Source organism: Charadrius vociferus, unplaced genomic scaffold (assembly GCF_000708025.1).
Source record: "Charadrius vociferus isolate BGI_N301 unplaced genomic scaffold, ASM70802v2 scaffold248, whole genome shotgun sequence".
NCBI classification, from domain to species: domain Eukaryota; kingdom Metazoa; phylum Chordata; class Aves; order Charadriiformes; family Charadriidae; genus Charadrius; species Charadrius vociferus.
In genome coordinates, this window is record NW_009649851.1 from 1,499,383 (window position 1) to 1,520,655 (window position 21,273).

The following is a 21,273-nucleotide window of genomic DNA, read 5'->3' on the forward strand; positions in this document are numbered from 1 at the left end:
TGCTTAAGGTACTGTTTAAAAATATATATATCTGTGCCTTTGCTAGTTACTAGAAGAAAATCAAAGTGTTACATTCCCCTTATTCGCGGAAGCCTCTCGTAAGACAATGGTGTGCTTGCAATAGCGGGGAACTGAGATGGCCGCAGTGAGTGAGGGCTGCTAAGGCCACAGATAGAACAAGAACTGCCACTACAGCCAGCCCACAGCTGTCCAGGCCTGATTGCCACCTCAGGAGACCCTCCTAACCTGCCAACCTGCCCTTACTAATCAAACCAACCTCTCCTAATGGTCCAGCCAGGGTTTCAACCCTACACAACTGCCATTGGGCTTGACTGTGCCGCTCTTACAGTGGACCCCTCGCTCTGGGTGAGGGCAGCTGTAGCTCTGAAAGAGCACTGGTTTCAAAAGTGCTCCAGGGTATTGGGAGGCCCCGTCTGGTTGAAGATCTTGTATTTCTGAATCGCAGAGATGATCTCAAACCCCAGCCATGCAGCAGTTCTCTTGCGATGGGGTTTAAGGGGCTCTGGTTATCTGGAATCTGCATTTTGAAATCTGCAGCGCCTCCAGATGCAGGATCCTAGATGAACATTGCAAAAGAATTGTATGATGACACCACCCCCCCCGTAAGAAATCCTCTTCTGCCTCTAAGGGTATGCAGCTCACATTTAGAGAGCCTGTTTGGAGGGTGGGTAATGACTCGCTGGTGTCTATGGCTCCTATCTTAAAATATAATTCACACATCTAGGTCTTAGTTTTCATAGGCGCAAACTATTTTATTTCATCACTGGTACTGATCTTAAACAGTTTGCAAACGCAAATTCATGTATGTGCCCTTCTCTGCCTCAGAATAAGGCATCCTCTTCTCAGGGTGTGCTGTTTTCCTGGCGTGGAGTTGGAGAGAGCATAGGATGAAGGCTTTACGGTTTTTGAAAAAGAAATTACTCAAAAAGAGAATCTTCTCTTTGCTCTTGAAATGTATTCTGGGGGAAAAAAAAAAAAAAAACAAAAAACAAAACCAAAACAAAACCCAGCGCTGTGTCCTGAAGCAGAGGGCCACTTCCCTCGTTCTCGTAAGGAGCTCTCACCAGGAGCAGAGGACTCCTGCAGCCTGACCTCCAGCACCCCCACTATATGACACTTCTGGCACAACTCTGTCTTTTCCCTCTTTCCAAATGTGCGGGTGTTTCTCTGTGGCTGTGTTACGTAGGATTTCTCTTAGGGGCGTTATGGGTTGCATATGTGGCAGTCAAACACAGATTTAAGTTTTCCCTTAATTATTGCATGTTTGTCACTGGCGTCAAAAGTTTGCTTGCGGGTTTTGAGTGTGCCTCAGCAAAGAGCAGGAGGGCTCTTTAAGCCTTAAGAGTTTTTGAATGTTACTTGACCTGTCTCTGTGCTGCTGAGACCACTTTGATAATAAATGGATCAATACCTTGCTGTTTGTGTAGAGGTGTCTTAAGTGCCATTGTCGTCTGCTTGCAGCTCTGACAAAGCAATTATTACTGTAGGAGTGGTGGGTTTTACATGTGCTGAGCATTAGCCGCTGTCAGGTCACCCTGGCTTTTAAGGAAAGCAGCAAATGTCACTTAATACAGTGGCACTGACTCGGTCCTCTCCAGTTAAGGGACTGTTAATAATTCCATTATCAAGCTGCTACTTTCTGGGACATCCGGCGCTTCCTACACAAATGGTGGCTTAACTTTGTGTAAGAGTATATAACCAGTGACACCTGCTACCATAGCCAGTGTTCCCTCTTATCTTCTCTGCATTGGTTAAGCCCACGGCATGCCCGTTACAGGCCCAGCATTGTCATTTTTAGTGATTGACACTAGTAAAAATGAGAATCGGTAACAAAGTAAAATCAAGGCTGTAGAGAAAATGGGATTCTAGCATCTCAGTGAGTTCATCTCTTCTTTCATCGCCTCCTGTCCCCTTCCTCCCCCACAGTACAATCCTTGTTTATGTTTCCACCTTGCCTGTTGATTCCGTAAAATCTTCCCCTGCCTCCCTCTTAAACTGAGAAGGGCAACGGGTCTCACAGCCGTGTCAGTGCTCGCTGAGGGAGGCACTAGCTGCTCGGGGGGCAGCACAAGGCTGGAGACAGCAGTGTGAGGAAGGTGGCCACAGCAAGTCCCTGCCAGCCTAATGACCTGAGTGTCCCGTCACCACCTCGTACCCAGCTGGCTCATGCTTGCTTTGCAGCCCCACCAGGGGTTTCTAGGGAAGAAAAAAAATGGCTTTTTACTACCTTCTCCAGCGATACAAGAGGAGAAGGAAAGCTCTGCTTTGTTAAGGAGCACGGCCTCACTAGTGGTAGAAGGCCACTGGGTGGGGTATTCTCAGCAGTCCTCAAGGGCTTTTGAATAACATTGATTTTAGAGCAGCCCCTGGACTGCTCTAGCTTTCACTGAGGCCTCCGTGACTAGCGGGGTTCACAAGAGAGGAAAAACAGTGGCATACCACATCTTTTTATACCCACTCCTCTCCTTTCCCCATCAAGCTCGATCCAGCCAAGATGTTGGACTGGGGGTACATACCGTGGTGGCCCTTCTGATCTTTATAATTGCCCGTGGCAGGTAATTAACAACACAAGGGCACTGGTAATGAGAGGAACAAGCAAATGTTGAAATTGCAGCCGGTTTATTCTGCTGCAAGATGTTAATTAAAAAAAAAAGTCTGGTGCTTTGCGTCGGCCCTACCCTTAGGAAAAAAGCGCTGTGTTCCTACAAGTGTCACACTCCCACTTACCCCGCGACAGCAGATGAAGTTTGAATTGCTTTGGCTATCAGCTTCTTGCAATGTGAACTCCTTGTAATGAAACCACCAGCACTATTTGCTCACAGATCTACCTGTAGCTCACAGCGCTACCCCAAACGCAGGCAACCTGTTCAAGCTGTTTGGATATCTTCTAAGCGAAACGCTTTGTTTGCATTGCAGGTGTGCCGATGTTATCCGTACAACCCAAAGGGAAGCAGAAGGGCTGTGCCGGCTGCAACCGCAAGATCAAGGACCGGTACCTGCTGAAGGCTCTGGATAAGTATTGGCATGAAGACTGTCTAAAGTGTGCCTGCTGCGACTGTCGTCTTGGAGAGGTTGGATCAACTCTTTACACAAAAGCAAATCTCATTCTTTGCCGCAGAGATTACCTGAGGTAAATAGAGGAACGTATTGTGGGCTCTTCCCAAAGCCTCTCAGCGTGCTGCCAGCTGTTTCTTTTTCTGAACCTCTCCTATGAAAACGCGCACTTGTGCATGGTCAGCCCTGCCCAGAAGAGGGTGGAGTTTCTTCGTCTGTCTAAGCACGGCTTTTTATTTGCCCTTAACATATTTTGTAGTAAGGGAGGTGGAATCCTATTTTTTGGTGAAGGTAGAAGGAGGAGGGCATGATTTAACCATTTATTATTAGGAACCAATGAGAACAAATAGTACTTGCTGAGAAAATTAGGAAAAGATTGTTAATTTTTCTTGCTTATCTTTGGTGTTATACTCCTGCATATTGACTCAGACCTGACCAAACCTTTACCTTTTCTTTTTTTCAGTGATAGCTTTTAGACATTTTCTAGTGTTTATATCGAGTAGGGTTCCTCCCAAGGGGCTCTTGTCTCTTCCCTAAGTAAACAGAGCAAAACACTCCAAAATTACAGATCAACTTCAAAAAAATTTTTCTTCATGAGGAAGTCTGCAGAGACCATCACTGAGTTCTGAGTTAGAACTACCCTGTCAGTGTGTGTCTGCAATATATAACAACACATGGGATTTTTTGCCCGGTGTGTATGGGGGTTTTGTACAGAATACTTTATATAAAAAGAAATTAATTTTAATAAGACAGCAGGCCTAATGCAAACATTCTTATTAGGGTCACACGCAAAACACTCTGAGTTTTGCATTGTTTTTCCTTTGGAAGAATGCACTTGATCTCCAGCTAATGTGTGTGTTTTCTTTTTTATTTTTCCTAAAGCACTGATAGCAGTTCCTATGCAATCTCAACCAGCAAACACATCCGAAGCAAAACAGAAGCAACACGCTGTTTTAAGATAGGGAGGTAAAATGCCATCTAACCTTGTGGTGTCCACAGACTGCCTAGATTAGTCTCAATGATCCGATGCTTCGTGTGTTTCAATGTAAAACACATTTCTGAAAATCTTTAGTAAATATTTTCTTAGTAAACTTGAAAAAACAAGTGTCTCCTTCTAAAGATGAGAGATTGAGCACTGAGCCAAATAGAAGAAATAAGTCTAGGAGCTACCACATGGAGCTGCCACCTTGCCTTTCAGCCAGGCAGCGTACAAGAGCATCCTGCCCATATGAGGGGTTTTGCTCCTGTTTGAGCTGAAACTCTCCAGGGCACACATGAAGTGTCTCAGCTGAAATTACGCCATGCAGGCAGCAGTCACAGGTCCACACCAGGTTAATCGGGATGCGTCCCCAAAACGTAAGTGAGAAGGAGCTTGAGTAAGGGTAGAACACATCTGAAGGCGAAAAGACAGGATAAGCAGCCTTTGGAAAGGTGGAAAGAGCTAACTATCTTCACTATCATGAAATAATTTTTGTACCTTGCTTAAGTTGGAGTATTTACTAATGCCACACTTGCTTGGGAAGTATCCTTAACCCTGTCTGTGCTAAGCTGAAAAAAATGAGCTCCAGACGGTTCTTTAACACACAGTTTTCTAACCCCAAATTAGCATTTTGGTTCTTCACTGACCCTCCTTCAGTTCAGTTATACTCTTTCTGTGTTGTGGACATAATTGTGATGTGTCAATGAAGAATATAACGGCTCTTGATCTTCCCTTGTTGAGGATTGCATAATTGCTTTTCATCAGAGTATCACAAATGGGTCATGCTAGGTACTAATCACAAGGACCCCCAAAACCTCTTGGGAGAGCTTCTTCCCGGAGTAATCTTTCTTCCAGAAAACAAAGGCTGCATTCGTTTCTGGAGTGTTTCTTTATACTTTACTTTGTTTATACTTCATCTTTATCTTGTTTGCACCCATCTTGCCAAGTCATCCGGGTTTCTCCATCAGTCATCCTCCTCTTCATTATTTATCACTTCTCTAGACTTTGTCATTTGTGCACTTGATAAACAGTGTTGTGTTTGGTTCGCTGTTTTTTATTAATCTGACCCGAAAGATAGATATTCAATGTTCTTCTACGTGTTACAGAACCCTACTCGAAATAGGCAGCTGGGTGGTGATTCCCATTTACATTTGCTTTTTGAGACCTATGAGCTACCTCATGTTTTGTCCATTTAATGAGCACCGTATTGATTTTGGTTTGTTCTAGTTTCATAACAAAAATAATGCGCAGCATCAAATCAGACATGTTAAAGTGCTGAAGGAGAGCAGTATTGACGCTGTTAAACTTAGAAGAACCTTTTTATCACTGCAGTTGTAGAGCATTTCTTTCTTTTCTTGGTTTACCCTGAGAAAGCTGCTTTGAGGTGGAAAAGCTTAATCCGTGATCTTCTCACTGGCCCCCAGATGGCACAACTTTCTGGGACATGCCACAAGCCTGTGTGAGAGATGGGAAAGAAGCCAGGAGTTGCAGACCCCGGCAAAGAGTCCACGTCCCATCTTTGAGACGACGGGGCAATTCGTGACTTGAAACATGGAAGGCAATAGTTGGGGCTAGTGTTTGACCATGTCCCTGCAGCTTCTGGCACAGCAGCAGTTAAGCATGGTCTCTGAACCAAACTTGTTCTGTGCCTGAAAGGGGTCTTGTAGCCCCTCTGCCTCGATTTGTTGGGTTAGAATAATCCCCGGCCCACCAAGGGGGGAGTCTGTTGCTCTTTGTGCAGCGTGGTTAAATTGTGAAAGGAGGGCTTATGTGCCCTTAACTTTAAACATTTTTCCCCTATCTGAATTTACTCTGTTACAGCAACTTTGACTACTAGAAATATTTCTTACTTGTTTTTTGTTGGCAAGAGCAATATATTTGTCGTATCCCAGGAAATTTGACCAAGGCTCGGGTAGGGAGGAATAACATTAATTCTGTAACACAGCTGTTAATCTGTGTTCAGCTGTTTAGCCAGCTTTACAGCTATGATGTTTTGTGTTCTCGCTGGTAAGTAAATTTAGATTTATACTATTATTTGGGGGTACTGCCGAACTCCTGGGTTCTGTTCTCCTGATGCTAAGAAACCCTTTCAGGGTCCTAGTATAGGAATAAGGGCATTGCTATGGAGCCCCGTATTTTATGGAAGTATAAAGCTATTATTTTTACTTTAAAACATCTTCTGTTACCTTCTACACATAATATTTCTTTCTCTCTCAATTTTAGCTATTAGTTCTATTAATAGAAGGAACTAAAGTTGCCATCACCATCTTCTCTACTGTCTGTTCCCTCCTGGTAATTTGAATTTTTCTTCTTGGAGAATTACCCATTCCCATCATTATATAATTCCTTCACTCCAATAGTTTTAGAGCCTCTATCCACATCTTTCTTTTTTTTTTTTTCCTCATTAAACAACTCACGGTATTTGTTCTACTAGTCAAATTTTAGCAGAATTCATTCCTAAAAAGAAGTTTTCATACTTCATACTGTAGTTGCACCATAAAGGGAGTATTTTATCTGGAGGACAACCAGAGGAATTTATTGTTCGCCACTTCCTCTATATGCCTTTGAATAAGAACAGGGTGAATATTGCACTGATATTTAGTAGGTCATCCATCATGAAAAATTAAAAGCTAGACTGATTCTGCACCCATAAATATAAATATATGCATCTTTTCTATCTGAAGTTCACAAGGAATATTGCTGTGTAATGACCAGGAGAAAAAAAATTGGTGTTTCATAATCTCTTTATAGACCAGTGTTTCTTTGAATTTGCCCGAGAGCTGATTGTCTCCTTTAGGAATATGTGCTTCATGACCTGGTGCGACATGCTTTCCCACCCCGCACTGGGCTCCTGCTTGCCTCGTTGCTGCGGAGGCAGCAGTCTATAGGTGCTTGCCTATAGACACAAAGGGCTCCTGGAGTATTTTGGGCTGCTTAGAAATTCAGCTGAAGTGATGGTTAATTTGCAGGTCTGGGACCATGTTTGTGCCACCCCTCCTGCAGGCAGGTGTCGGGGACAAGGATGAACTTCTGGACTTCTGTAATCGTTGTGGGGCAGAGCTCTGGGACAAGAGCGTGCCTGGCTCCCACCCCATGGCGCCAGCGTTCCTTTGGAGCCACCTTTGTCCGAGGTGTGGGCTGCTGGCCACGTACGCTGGTCCTCTGTGGGTTTTTAGAAGAAATCGTTCAAATGGATTTCAGGAGCCGCTAGCAGACCATAGCCTGATCATTTGTTTCAAAAGATAAACTGTCGTCATTGCTTGTGAAGGAACATTTGTTAACCTTCACATTTCATAAAACACTTTCTTGCTCATTTTTTAATCATGAAAGATGAAATTGGATCTCGAGTTGTTATCCTTGCGGTATCACCTCAGTCTCCAGCTGTGTCTAGATGTATCTTTCGATACATTTCATCTGAGCAAATAGATTTACCATTTGTTTCATAATCACAGTTCCAGCATTCCTACCTCTAATTACTTTTGATAAGCAAACGCTATTGAAGAAACTGCTTCTGGGACAGAGAAGCTTAGTGTGCAGCTCGGATGGCTCCTCGCAGCTCCCACACAGCAATGTGTGTTTGTTCCTCGGCGTAATTAAACATTCACCAAGCTCCGGTTCACAGGGACGGTTTGGGTGTTGCATCAGGATTTCCCGGGAGGAACTGACAACTTAAATTTCAGTGTGAAGTGCTGATGAAGAACGTGATTTTTCTTTTTTACTCGGCATGGTGCCCTCACACAAGCAAAGGCGAGTCAGGCTCGCTTTGACAGGAGCAGAACAGTCGCTTCTGCATGTTTGATATGCTGGTGTCGGGAAAGTTTTTCATCGTTTAAACTGATTAGGAATTAATTAGACTCCAAAGAAAACTCAAAACCTGCATTAAAAAATGATGTAGAATCAGTAAGAGAATCAGCTTTCCAGGAAGCTCTGATACTGTTCTCAGTGGATTTCATGGAAATTCTTTTCATCCGGCTTCCCATGTGTTTCGATCGGTGCCGCAAACCCAGCACAGCATCGGGGCCGCAACCTGAGTGTGGCATTGGTGCCCCTGGCAGGTGGAGCAGCCCCGTACACCCCGTCTCAGGGATGGAGGTGTCCCGGCACAGGACTGCCATCCCCCGGCACGGGCACCCCTCAGCACTGTTGGTACCGTGGAGACTGGAACTCCACCCTGGGCAGCTCCTCATCCACACGAGTCAGCCCAGTTGTTGGATACTGGGTTTTGCTCTGCTCCAAATGCCCCAGCGGGTTCATTCCGTTAGTGACTCGCTTTGGGAGCCCTTTAGATGAAGCGTTCTGTATGTGGGAAATGTGCAGGGTTTAATTTGGTTGTAGGATATGAAAAGTGATCTTGGGCAAACTCTGGCACCCCGCTCTGTGGCACAGGAGGATGCAGGCAAATACCCTACTTTTGGTGGGCTTCCCCATGTCGGTAACGAAGGCCCGAAGCCAAACATTTAAACCACGGTTGGACGTGTAAGCACAAGTCTTCGGGAACTGAAAAGCGCATGCTGAAACTAGCAGAATTTAAGTTAATCTACCAGAGACACCAGTAATACTCTGAATGTAGCTTCTGCCTGCAGAAGCTGCAACACCTTTGAAGCAGCAAGGAGAGTCATTGGGACTTTTTTTCCACCAGAGAAGCGTAGTGTGCACGCAGGCACCGAGAGTGTGCCCTGCCTGCTTTTCAAGTGACACGTTCGGCGTGGGGAGCAGAGGTATGAATGCAGCGTGGCTGAACAAATGGTATCTGCTCAGAGCCTAAAAATGTTGCTAAATTGAAGTGCTGTTCTTGCATCGCAACAGGGAGCAACTTGCTTGCTATATCGGATACCCTCACTTCTACACTTGGTATCTCTACAGATTAAGGAGGATTAATTAGGCTCAAAATACAAAGTGTCTTGGCAACATTGCTGTGCTTTGTAATGTTAAAGCACAGACTTTTTTTTCTGCGTAGTAGCTGGTCCAGGAGTTTCTCGCAGCCCATGCCTTTCAGGATAAAGAGGCAATGCTTGGTTTGTTCACTTGCTTCCGCCCCCCCCCTTTTTTTTCCTTCTCCACAGCCTCCCAGTTGAGGAGGGCAGCTTATGGGGAGGAATTCGTCCTGGCTGTGGCATACTAGCATGCCTCTAGCACTTTCAACCTTGCAGTTTTCTGACTGCTGTTTTCAAACTCCCTTAAGAGGATGTTGTTGCATGTGTGTGCAACAATGCCAGAGACAGCCAAGGTGGGTTTTAAGGTCGGTGGCTTCAGTTACACCATAAGGAAGGCTGGCGAGGGCAGGACAGCATGGACTTCTACCTGCTAAGAGTCCCAGCCCCACTATAAGTATCTACTGAAAACATGGAGGGGAGAGCCCAAAGGAGTAAAACTAAGTGAACATTCAGCTTCATTCTTCAACTGAAAACAGATGCCCTTGAGCAACCTTGAAGTTTATGCCCAGTAATCTCTGAACTAGTGCGGTCACTCGACCAGAGGGCTTTTTTGTCCCACGCTGGTTCAACTCCTCCCGCTATGCTATCCACGAATGCCAAACCTTTTTGGCATGCAAGATGTCAATTCTTTGGGATTGAACTTGAAGGCTTCATGAGAGGACAGCTTGACCAGCTTCATTAGTATCAAAAGGCATTTCTTTTCCTTCAGCTGACATGACTTCCCACTGCAGCACTGACAACGGCATCCTGGATAGGAGGGCGCACCAGCTAATATGTATTTACCATGCTGAAACGCTTATCTCTGCGGCTCTCTCTGAATATTACGCAAACGCCGATTACAGGGAAGTTAGACACCTTGAGTCTGAAGTTGCTTTTAAGCTTATTCTTTTCATCTTTTGAAGTGATGTCCAAGCTTTCCTTGCAATTATTGGCTTATTCAGTCAAATTTGGTCAATCAGACTTGTAGCTCAGCATATTTCTAATACCCACAGATGGGAAAAAAAATGGATTGTAAGCTGTTAAGAGCCATCCTTACTGCAAGACTAGTTGTTGGTTTGTTTCAGATGGTAGGGGCAAAACCTTTTCTTTTCAGGATGATGAGTTTCAGGTACGTAAAGCAAGTTGTCTTTTACAGCAGGTCCTGATGGAGCTAGGAAATAAATGGCAGCAGACATATAGGGAACGTGTATGGGAAAACCTATTTCACCTACTTGGTGAAAGGTGAGGATGTGAGCATGGGGTTCAGTAGCTCTTCAAAAACTTTTATATCCAGATAATCTGGATATACAAATATATAGAGAAATATGTAGCTGTACACAAATGTAGATACTTATCTGTACGTAAGTGTTTAGTCCTCTTCCAACTCATAATTCTTACCTTTCAGTGTTGACAAAGCCTCTTGCTTTGGGGAATTATCAGTCTCAATTCAGCTGTTTACTTTTGAATTTGTCTTGTTCTTATGTTGTTTAAAAAAAAATCTGATTGACACTCCCAACCCATCCTTTCTGTACCACTCATTATTTATACGTGCCTGTCCTGGTTCCTCTTTTTTTGTCTCCTGTGAAGCAAACAGCTCCAAAATTTTCACTCTTTCTGCAGAGGGAAGATTTTCTCCCTTTTTCTTGATGGCAAACAGCTAGCTAGTCAGACACCAGACTAGAGAGAGGAGAAGAAACGGGGACTCTCTCCTTGTAGGCAATGAGGAAAACAGATTGTTGTTTCTAGTGGTGACAGAAATAGGCAATCAGGTTCTCTGTTTAGCCGCTCTGCACATTTTGGTCAGAGAAGGAAAAATCTGTTAAAAGGGTGCTAAACGTAATATGTTCATATGAGGAGTTTCTTCCTGTTTTCCCTGCAGTGAGGACCCTTTACGATTCTTTTTTTCCCCAAAACCTGCACGGTGCCGTTGATTTTACTATAGTTTGAATTAACTTCAGGTGTATTCGCAGAGCTCGTGAGGTCTGGATCATCGTGCAGAAGACTACTCTTTAGCCCTGACAAGACTACATAAAAAGCATCCTTCGACTGTTGCCTCCCGCTTCCAGGAGCGCTCCCTTCTTTTCCCATTAATTCATTTGCATTCACTGCTGCTCCTGTATGCCAATTAGCTTTAATTTCTACTATACACACTGACATCAATGGCCAATGAGAACAGCGCGTAGTGGGGTTTTTAGTGTGCCTATAAACTACAGAAAATTGTCCTTGGACAAACTCCTGCTTTTAGACTGGCTGACAACAATAGACGTGGTTAAGTTCAGGCTAAGAGCCATTAAACATAATTACTACCACAGGGTAGAAGTTTAATTGTGCTAAATTTTAAATCTGCATAGTCTATGCTTATTTACAAGCTGGCTAGGTCTTCCTGTTACATAAGGGGAAATAAATCTGTACTTAAAAATTGTTGCCTTTTAACTTCAAAGGGAGATGAAAAAAAATGGGTTTTTCAGAAGAAGCAAAACAGCTCCAAACTGAAACCTTTCTGTATTTCCAGCTTCTTTTATGCCAATGGCTCTAAGCTGTTAAGTAGATGCTGAGCATCTTCTGATAGATTTTTCTAATGCGCTTCAACTTTGTGTGCGTGAATGTGTGAGAGAGTATTGCATCTGTTATAAAGGTGTCTGGGGCACAGAATAGTGGGGTTATTTTAAATTTAACCACAGATGGGGCTTGGGGTGGAAGATTTTCCTCCTGCTCCTTGTCTTCTCTCCCTCTTCCAATAATGTTAAGCTCCCCACCTCAGAAAGTTTCAGCTCAAGTAGCTTCTGGGTAAGTAGGTATCAGAGGTGGCAGGTTTTTTGCAAGCAAACACAAAAGGCAAAAAATCTGTGTTCATTTTGCTTTTTCTTCCAGCAGATTAAAAAAAAAATAATAATCATGTTCACTGAGCTACAAGTTACAGCGTTATTTTTAGAAGCATGGTGAATATACAGGGCTCTAAATCACTCCCTGAAAAGCAGATTAAAATTAGGAAGTGCTAGAATAAGTGTGAAATGTTCATCTGTTGGGAAGGGGATGGTATGGAAGACTGTGAAACTTGATAGAAGAGAAAAAGATTAGCACACTGACTAGCTGGAAGCTACGTTTATGTAGACATTAGAAGGCAACACGATTTCAGCTGGACAGAACATAAGCTTCAGATCTTATGCAAACAGTCAAAGCTGTTTAACAATTGGTTTACCCCCAAAACCCCTGAAAGGAGACAGGTGAATACGATGCCAAATACATTTTTCATGTTTCTTAAGCTAACTGTTTAAATAGTTAAGTGAACATCTGTCCAAATTTCCCCATCATTTCCATTTAGAAAAGTCTCCCATTTGAAGGCTGAAGAAAAGCGCCTGCTTAACAATGCAAATGGTGCTGTCTGGGGCCCCTTTATTTTGTTTAATCTAGATTGAGCTCCACACAACTGTGATGCTAATGAATAATGGATATTTTATACTTGTGCATGTAGCAGTGCTGGGCACAGAGCAAATCTAGGATTAACCTCCCACTTTCCCTGCCTAACACGTATTGGACTCGTTTTTTGAGCTTGCTGTGACTCGGGTACTCTAAAAACGGATGCCTGGTTTTATGGAAAATGGCAAACCCCCGCCAAAAGCTGTCAGGTTTTGCCGTGCCCAAGTGCAGTACCATAGAAGGGGGCAGCTACATGGGGGGAGAGAGGGAGGGAGGGATGTCTGCATTAATGGCTTGATTTGTGAGCGGGTGCTGAATGAGAGCCAGGGCGCTTCAGGGTGGAGACCTGTATGCTTTTCAGTGCCACGTTATTTCAGTCCTGTCTGCTGGCATTAGGCAGCCGAGCACCACACTCAGCTGCCTGCCCTGCCTGCCTGCCTGCCTGCCTGCCTGCAGGAGCGGGACCCAGCCGGAGTCCGCTTACGGGGAGAAAGGGTCTGCCCTGTTACTGCTTACATGGTCCGAGTTTGCCAGTGCAAACAATGTAGCTGGGATTTTACTCTGCCTTTCAGCCCTCATATGATGGATCTTAGGGGAAGAAATTTTGGTACTGCCATTGCGATTTTTTCTGTCCTGCCCCGTTATAACGCAAGTGTTTGCATTTGGTTTGCGTTGTTCAACTTTCAGGGGAAATGTAGTGCTGTTTCTTCATAGGAAGTCTTGGGGTTTTCCAGCGAGGTGTAATGAAAGAGCGCTGATACCGCTTCTAATGCAAAATGAGGGTGGCCTTTTTTTATAGCTGAAGAGCAAGCTGACTGTGGTAGCGCAGCGCTGCGGGCTGGTGGGAGAGTTGCGTGGAGGTTTCTATAACATTGCTGGGTGTTTTAATTCACAATTACTGGCCGGTAATAATTAGTATTGATTAGCTTGGCAAATTGCAGGTTTAGAAATTGGTTATAGATTTTCCTGATGCTTCTCATCTGCCTGTTGTGGAATCAGCCAGAACCAATGGCTCGAAACAAACCGCGAGCCCAGATCTGTCCGCGGGCAGCGACGCGTTGCATGCGCAGAGCTAATGGTCGGCAGGAACCGTACGTCTTGAGGCTCATCGCCCCAAGAATACGATTTTCATCGTCTCCTAAGCAAAGTAACTAACCACATGTGTATTGACCGCAGTGTCAGGTGAAACTTGGTTTTGTCGGCCTGTTGATTTGTGCCCCAGCTGCTTCATGTGGCCTTAACGTCGCAGTGGCGTGCTGCCCCTGGCGCATGCAGGGGTCTGCGGGGACGTCTTGGAGAAGGGGGCCGGGGAAAGGATGCTGGAGTCTTGGTTGAGTCCCCCGGCGGGAGCTGTAACAGCAGCAGACATCTGGGGAGACAGATAGCGAAAGCCAAGATGAAAATGGCAAAGCTTCCAGTGCTGAAGGGCTGTCCTCGAGGAGAGGGGAGCTGAAGTGGAACGGCTGAGCACGCTGTTCGGGCCTCGGTGGAAGGGCTTAGCTGGCTCCCGGGAGGGATGGGGAGGCGGGAGGAGGGGGGCAGCACCAGGGAGGAGGGCTTGCTCTCTGAGACGCCTTGCAAAATGCTGTTGTGCTCATCGCGAGAGAAATTGTCCTTTTTAGTTTTAAGCAGCAGGTAAGTGAGGTTCTTCCTGAGCTATACCACGGCGCTGCCGGCCAAGGTTGGCAAAGTTTGCAGGTCTTCTGCATCTCGCTGTGAGAGGCGGCCAGGCTGCCTCCCTCCCTTAGGTCGCAGCTACCGCAGCTACCCCACCGCTGCGGAGAGGCGGATGGTTTTTGACTGAAATTTTGTGAGCCCCAAAATAGCGCTCTAAGTGTTTAATGCTTTTCTCCATTAGACAGCAAATTAGCCCTAGGCTCGCAAACCAAATGAAGTTTCATCTCGACAACTGGAGCCTGCTCACCAGGCAGTTTTATCCCAAGTTCCCGCACACTGGTTGGTCAGCGAAATGGAGACTGCAACTTCTATTTATTGGTGCAATACAGTATTTGATACTGCTAATTACACTTAATTAGTCCTTCCTCCATTTAATTAAAATGGCTTCTAATGATTGTGCTTCTTTGGCAGGCTCTTTGGTACCACCGGGAATTGTGCTGCCTGCAGTAAACTGATCCCTGCCTTTGAGATGGTGATGAGGGCCAGAGATAATGTTTACCATTTGGACTGCTTTGCCTGTCAGCTCTGCAACCAGCGGTGAGGACACGCTTATTATACACACAAACACAAACTAGTTTATACCTTTGCCTGCAAATCAGGGGAAATGTTTGATCCCCGCTACCTGTCTGGGGCTCACAGCCTGCTGGCGTGGCTTGGGCTGGTTTATGAGGCTGATCTTGGGTGATGCGTGTAAGTACCTGTAGCCCCTGTACTGCGAATCCCCTTGGAGTTGGGGGGAGTTGGGGGGAGAGGCAGGGGTGGGGGGCACACAGACCGCAGATCTGGCCATGGTTGTACACGGCACAGCTGCTGCTGAATAAAACAAACTGCTTCAGCATCCTTTCAGGATCTACCCTCTTTATAGAACACAGACGATGGAGACTGGACCTTCTTTGGCAAACTGATGCTATTTTGCTTAAATCAGGTTTCTGAGAGGCTCAAAACTGGGAACAACAAAGGAAAAGGAGAAAGGATGGGAAGGAGGAAAATAGTCTAGATAAGCCCTTTCCAACACTAGGAACAAATCCCTTTGTTGTGTAATTAATAGGGGACCTTGGTGGTGTAATTTTGAGTGGGCTTGTGTATTTCTGCTGGGTTTTACCCAGTGCAAAATGCACATGAGGGAGTATAATAAAGGGTCATGCACAAAGTTTTCACTTGGGCTACCTGTAGCCAGCTGAATTTGGGAGGGCTGTGAAAAATCTTCCCGACACCCGACACTTCTTTGTTGGTCATTGTAGGCAGAATGGAAGCCCACAGAGCCAGACGTGATACAGCGTCGCCTTCTGATGCATCCATCCATCCTTGTCCAAGACAGGCCTGGAAGGTGTTTAGTCGGGCTGTAGTGACTGCCCAGGGCCCAAGGGCTGTGCTGGGGTTTCTGTTCCGGGCTTGTGGTTGTGTTTTCCAAAGATGAAACGAGGAGGCAGTGCTTCATCCTATGTGACAAAACTCATGGGAAGATGGAGAACCTAATGCTGTAAAAGTCAAGCTAAAAGCCTGACTTAAAAATTCATCACTTGCCCTAGAACAAAAGTCACGGTGGGATCTCTAACGAAGCAGTCATACACAGTGCACGTGCGGATGCAAACCCCTGCCACCTTTCCCACTAAACTTAGGAGACCGTGCAAACTGGGGTCTGATTCTCCTTCCGTGCCCTCTGGCAGTGGGGATCATGGGGATGAATGGGGTCACGGGTGGTTGGTGCCACAACACAGAAGAGGAGTATCAGGCGAGCTGCTGTTAGCTCAGGTGGCGTTACTCAATCACGTTATTGAAGGCGGAGGCGGTGTTTGTTCAAGGTAGAAAACTCTCCTATTACTATTGGCGGCGTCTGCAGGCACAGTGGCAGCGCCAAGGCGGCAGTGACATCTAGTGGCTCCCAGCCTTGGGCTCCTTTCTGGAAGCTGTGCTAAATCTTTCAGTTGCCCGGCCTTGTTTTGCCACTCTTGAACGTGCTCCTGCAACAGCTGTGACTCCCCATCAGCAGCGTTTGACTCCTTGCAGAGCTAATGGGAGATGGTCCGTCTTCACACTGCTGAAATTGCTGGGTGGTTGTGGGGTTTGTCTCCAGACTCGGCAGTGTTGCAGGGTGCTGCCAGGCTCAGATTTCTTCAGCCTGCCGATGAAGGCTGGGCAGGAGAGGGATGCTCCCAAATGCCACGCAGATACTAGGGTTAGAGCATCTCAAATGTCCCTTCTGGCAGAGGCAAGTCCGGTGCCGGGCTGCACAGGCAGGAGTGCTGGGTTGGCCTTGGACTCTGTAGGATGAGTATTTGTCATCAAACCCCTCCTTCACGCTAGCTTCTCTCATGGAAAAGCCTCACGCTGCCTAGTTTTCATCTTCAGGAATTTCTTTTAAATTTCAACCTTTATCACAAAGGTTTCAAAGCACCTCACTCCCTCTCTTCCCTCTGCCCTTGCTAACACTGTTACTGCACTCAGTGCAAAGTGTGGTCCTACTTTGCCCTTAAAATAACCTCCACGCGCTGTCACTGCCTGGCAGGAAAGCGCAGGTAATCCCCCCATTCTGGCAGAGTCACGCTTTGATGCACAAGGGATTTGCCCAGTTTGGGAGAAGCTGAGTTTTTCTAAGAGATGGGCTGAGCGGACAGCGTAGAGCTATGTGTAGATTATTATTTTGGCTGAGATCAGAAGGCTACAAACTTTTATGACTTATCCTCTAGAGATTTTGGCCTGGAAGGGCAGAACGGCAGCGCTCCTATAACAGACGACGTTGGAAGCTGAACTGAGAACAATGAATTTAAGTAACCCTAAAGTCAAAATTGCAGAGGTGGATGCCAGAACTGGTTCTGAATCGGAAGCCCCATCTGAAACCCCACCTCATTCTTCAGCTGTGAAAAGATTTGATTATGAAGACCTTTCTCTAGTTCTCTTCCAGCTTTCTTGCCCTTCTGTAGCTAGACTGTCTGTGTAAAGTGTTAAATCCATCAGAGCAAAATCTCTAATATTTTGACTGTGTGCAATGTTTTCATTAGCTCCAAAACATCAGCTTTGCAGCGAGTCCTCCAACGCTGCTCAGCCTACTGTGCTTTAAGCTGTTCTAAGGTCAACATTGCTTATCACAATACTGAAGAAAAGTTGGTCAGCGCTGTAACTGGCTAATAGGTCAGCATTACAAGGGTTGCAGGAAATCCAGCTGCCCGTGTTGCCATTATCTAAAATGTGGGTTTGCTCTGAAGAAAATCACTGTAGAAATGGCAGGGTATGTTCGGCGCCTGTTTCTCGCTGCTGCCGGCTGGAACTTGACAAGCCAAACGGGCTCTGCGACAGACCTGCTCCGAGCACGCGGGCTGGCGGTGCGGTCCCACGTCTCGCTCTGAGGAAAGCCGTGGGCTGCGACATGTGAGACTGCATCTGAAGTTGCGATGCATCAGCTGAAGAGATCCCAGTTTACTGCTGGGTTTGCAGAACTGGCAGGTAGAAAGAAATAGTCACTTTTCCAGTGAATCAAGCCCTTCTCCCCAAACTTCACAGGGTCTCGGGGTGCCCCTCCTGCACATTTTAGTTGTCATATGCTCAAACACACCCACCCACCCAACTCCCTAGTTCTCCATCTCCTTTTTTGGCTCCTCTAGACCCAAACCAGGTTTGGCAAGAGGCAGCTGTTGGTGACGCTGGTGGCAAAGGTAATTGTTGCGTTTCTCTTCCTGGAGGTTTATATTGTACTTAAGGTAGGGATAAGAAGCAAAAAGCAAGCAGTTGTGGCTGTTATTTATAGTGAGTAAACCTACTGGTGGGGAAGGTGGTGTTAAGGAGTATGTGTGTAGTACAGGTTTTAGCATACAAGTTGTTAATTTAAATTTATATTAATTTTTAGCTTTTTAATATACAAAAAGTGTTGAATTTCAGAACTACTAAAGCATGTACCAAAGGGAGAAGAAGATGGGAGGTCTCCAGTGAAATCATATAAAGTGAGAACCAATGCCCAGTTCTCTCTGGACTGACTTGGCAAATTAATCAGCTTATTTGCAGGCGTCCAGTTGGAGAAAACCTGTACCCATGTCAGACCTATAAAGGAGCTCTGAAATGATCAGTGCTGTTCTTGTAGCAGAAAGTACTCCAGTTTATGGAGATGCTCTGCCCGAAGCTGCCTGAGTTACAAATCTAGAAAGCATTTTTGACAAGGAGTAGGCGATGTCCCTGCCAAAGCTTTGCCTGGGAGCAGAGGAAATGGGCATTTGAGGTCTGCAAAGTCTCCTGAGGGTGGAGGTCATCTCCATTGATCTTCCTTCAAAGCCCAGGAAATATTCAGCCTTGCCAGAGGCTGGTACCTACCCGTTCCTCTTGGTTCAGAGCTGCCTTTTGGCGCAGGACCAAGATGCCTCTCTGCTTTAGGGACCTAGGGCTGATTTAAGACTCAGCGCTTGGGGCAGGAAGCTGCAGCCCTATGCTCTGGTCCTGTGATGGACAAAAAACAGCCCCTGAATTGGGTGTGAAGAGCATTATTTGTTATCTTAAGAAGTCAAGATTAGGTTCTGATTCTTGAGCAAGCAGGCAGGGCGGAAAAAGCTATTGGCTGTCAATTCACACCTCTCAGATCTTATATGTGGGACTTTTTTGACCTTAATGGTCAAATAAAATTGTTAAATATCACAAGCCTCTCTGTCAACTTCAAGACAAACAGAACAATTTACATGGTATATAGAGAGCGGTGCCCTTCGCTCAATGAAGATAAAGGTTAGGAGTCCAGCCACCAGGAAATTTCTGTTTATTGTTCCACACTGTACACAAGGGGGTGAGGAAGGACTTAATAGCCAGTCCTTGCCTGGAAATTAGTGCAAATACCGCCTCACCCGCGGGAACCGTGGAAATGTGGATACCAGCAAAAACTTCAAATAGTCTCCGTGTAATATCGCCCGTTTGATTTCCTGGCTGTAGATCTGACACCTCTCGTCTTCAGGGACAAACCCCTTTACTGCTCCCCAGCCTCCTCCTGCCGCCGCATCGGGACCCGGCAGAGACCGGCATCTGCTTCTCCCGAGCTGCTTCATACAACCGTGGCCTGGGAGCTGAGCACCGCCGCCCCGGGAAAAGGGACGGCGAAACCCCAGGGCGTGTGTGGGGAAGGGGAGCGGGAGGAGAAGCATGCAGGCTTTCCTGGGGTCCCACACCATCAGCGGAGCTGGATACCAAACTCCGGTCCCCAGAGTTGCCTTCAAACCCCATCTACCTCAAATTCCCCCTTGTAACCTCTGTTCATACTTAACGCCCATTCATTCTTTTTCTCTTCCAGGTTCTGTGTGGGAGACAAATTCTTCCTGAAGAACAACATGATCTTGTGTCAGATGGACTATGAGGAAGGGCAGCTGAACGGGAGCTTCGAGTCCCAGGTTCAATAGCAAACCCTGCTTCGCTGAAGCACTGTGGGATGGGCGCTCGGCCGCGCGAGCAGCGAGGGCGCCTGTCAGCTTGCCTGCAATATTTTTTTAATTCTTGGTCCAGAGAGGACTATATACATTGTAGTACTTTTCCCCCCCAACACAAAGCAGTTACAATTTTAGATGTACAGTTGTGCCTGCTTAGCTGAGCACTGCATTGCCTGTATGTTTGTGAGTTTTTGGGGTCTGGGGGAGGGCTCTGTACAGTCTGTTTTCTGTATATAAACTGGAACATTTATTTTATGAAAAATGTAATGCAATTTTATTACTGGTGTGAATTAAAAATTATGAATGTTTCCTGGTCATCTTAGCTGTGGTTTGTTCCCCACGCGGTGAAAGCCTGTGTTTCCCGTGCTTGGTGTTTGAGCAGAACGTTAGAAATATAGACAAGGATCTCTGGAAGCTGCATGAAGAAAAACAGAGGCAGGAGCTCACACACACAAACGGGGAAGAAATGCTGCTGCAGAGTTAGACCTCTCTGTTTGGTCTATGCGGAGACTTGTCGCCCAAAACCTGCTGCGCGGGAGTGAACGAGCTGCGGGTGGGTGATGGCCGGGAACCATTGCTGTCACCAGCTGGGTCCCACCAAGGCTGCTGCGCAGGGCTGAGCTGGTGGCTGAGAGTCACCTCGTTTTTCACCTCTATGAATTCAGACAGAGCACTTCCATGGCCAGAAGCGCCGGTTGGCCGGCTGATACGGTGTCTCCAGTCTGGGCTGCGAGGAACGGGCTCCCTCCAGCCCTGCCGAGAGGTGCCCAGGCATTGATCACAATATTCATTTCAATGCTTTCATAGGCAGTGGGGTTTTCCTGCAGGGCATCGCTTGTCCAGGTCAGAGCTGCTGCGAGAGCTGATGTCAGGGTTTGAAGGCAACCAGGCGCTGACGCAGCATCCCTTTCTCCAGCCCTTTTTGCTTACTCTGTGCCAGGTGCTTTGACCTCCCACATAAGGAAAGCGATCGGATTTGAAGCATCTCCCGTGGAAAAGCTCTGAACTGCGTTCCTGCTGCGATGCTTTGTGCAATGATTTTCAAGGTTATGCAATTCATGTGCAACCCACTGGACTGTACCAAACACATTTCTTTGTACTGTGAGTGTCACTTTAATACAGCGCACCAGTAGCTGTAAAGGATGGCTGCAATTCTATTTATTTTGTCTTCTTGCTTTTTCTTAGATTTACCCTGCTTTCCTCTAATAAATAGACACCAAATACTTTTTTCTCAGGTGACTTCATCAGTTACTGGTCCTGGGTCACGTGTGTGTTCTCTGAATTGCAAATGCCACGTGCAGCGCAGCTTGGTGCTGCCCTGCCTGTTGCATGAAATGCTTTTATGTACATCCAGGTTGAATAATGGCTAAACAGAAGCAAAACGCCATCAGACACTTAGTATACTTCAAAATATTACCTGTCATCTGAAGCCACCTCAAAAGTGTGGACTGATTGAGTGATTTTTTCTTTATAAACCGATGTGTTGGGTTGGACCCAAAGTGGCCCCGTGCCCCTTTTATTACCATAAAAATGGAATAGCAATTAAAAAGCCACCTATAGCTGCCTATGGATAGGTGGCACTTTAATTGCTATTCCATTTTAGTGCCTTTTGAGGTTGGGGGGTGGTGGTTGTCTGTTGAGAAACTGTAGACTCGATGCTCTTAGAGAGATTATTGCAGGTGGCCACGCTGGGGCTACTGAAGGAGCAGCTTGTGGCCCAAACATTTTGATTCCTTGCTTGGAAATGGGCTGCCAGCCTGCCGCTGCCTCTGCTCCGGAGTGACGGGTACCCGCCTGCCCATGGGGTGTGCTGGAATTAACG

General features: G+C 46.2%; 1 protein-coding gene across 1 annotated transcript in view; it reads left to right on the top strand.

The window, feature by feature from the left end:
- Positions 1-19,765, top strand: part of LMO1 (LIM domain only 1 (rhombotin 1)) — a 57,040-nt gene extending 37,275 nt beyond the window's left edge. Inside the window, exons 2-4 of the mRNA XM_009890956.1 lie at positions 2,938-3,151; positions 14,473-14,598; positions 19,319-19,765. Of these exons, the coding sequence (XP_009889258.1) occupies positions 2,938-3,151; positions 14,473-14,598; positions 19,319-19,424 (446 nt within the window). The 3' untranslated portion in view covers positions 19,425-19,765. The remainder of the gene's footprint in view (positions 1-2,937; positions 3,152-14,472; positions 14,599-19,318) is intronic.
- Positions 19,766-21,273: the final 1,508 nt, after the last annotated feature.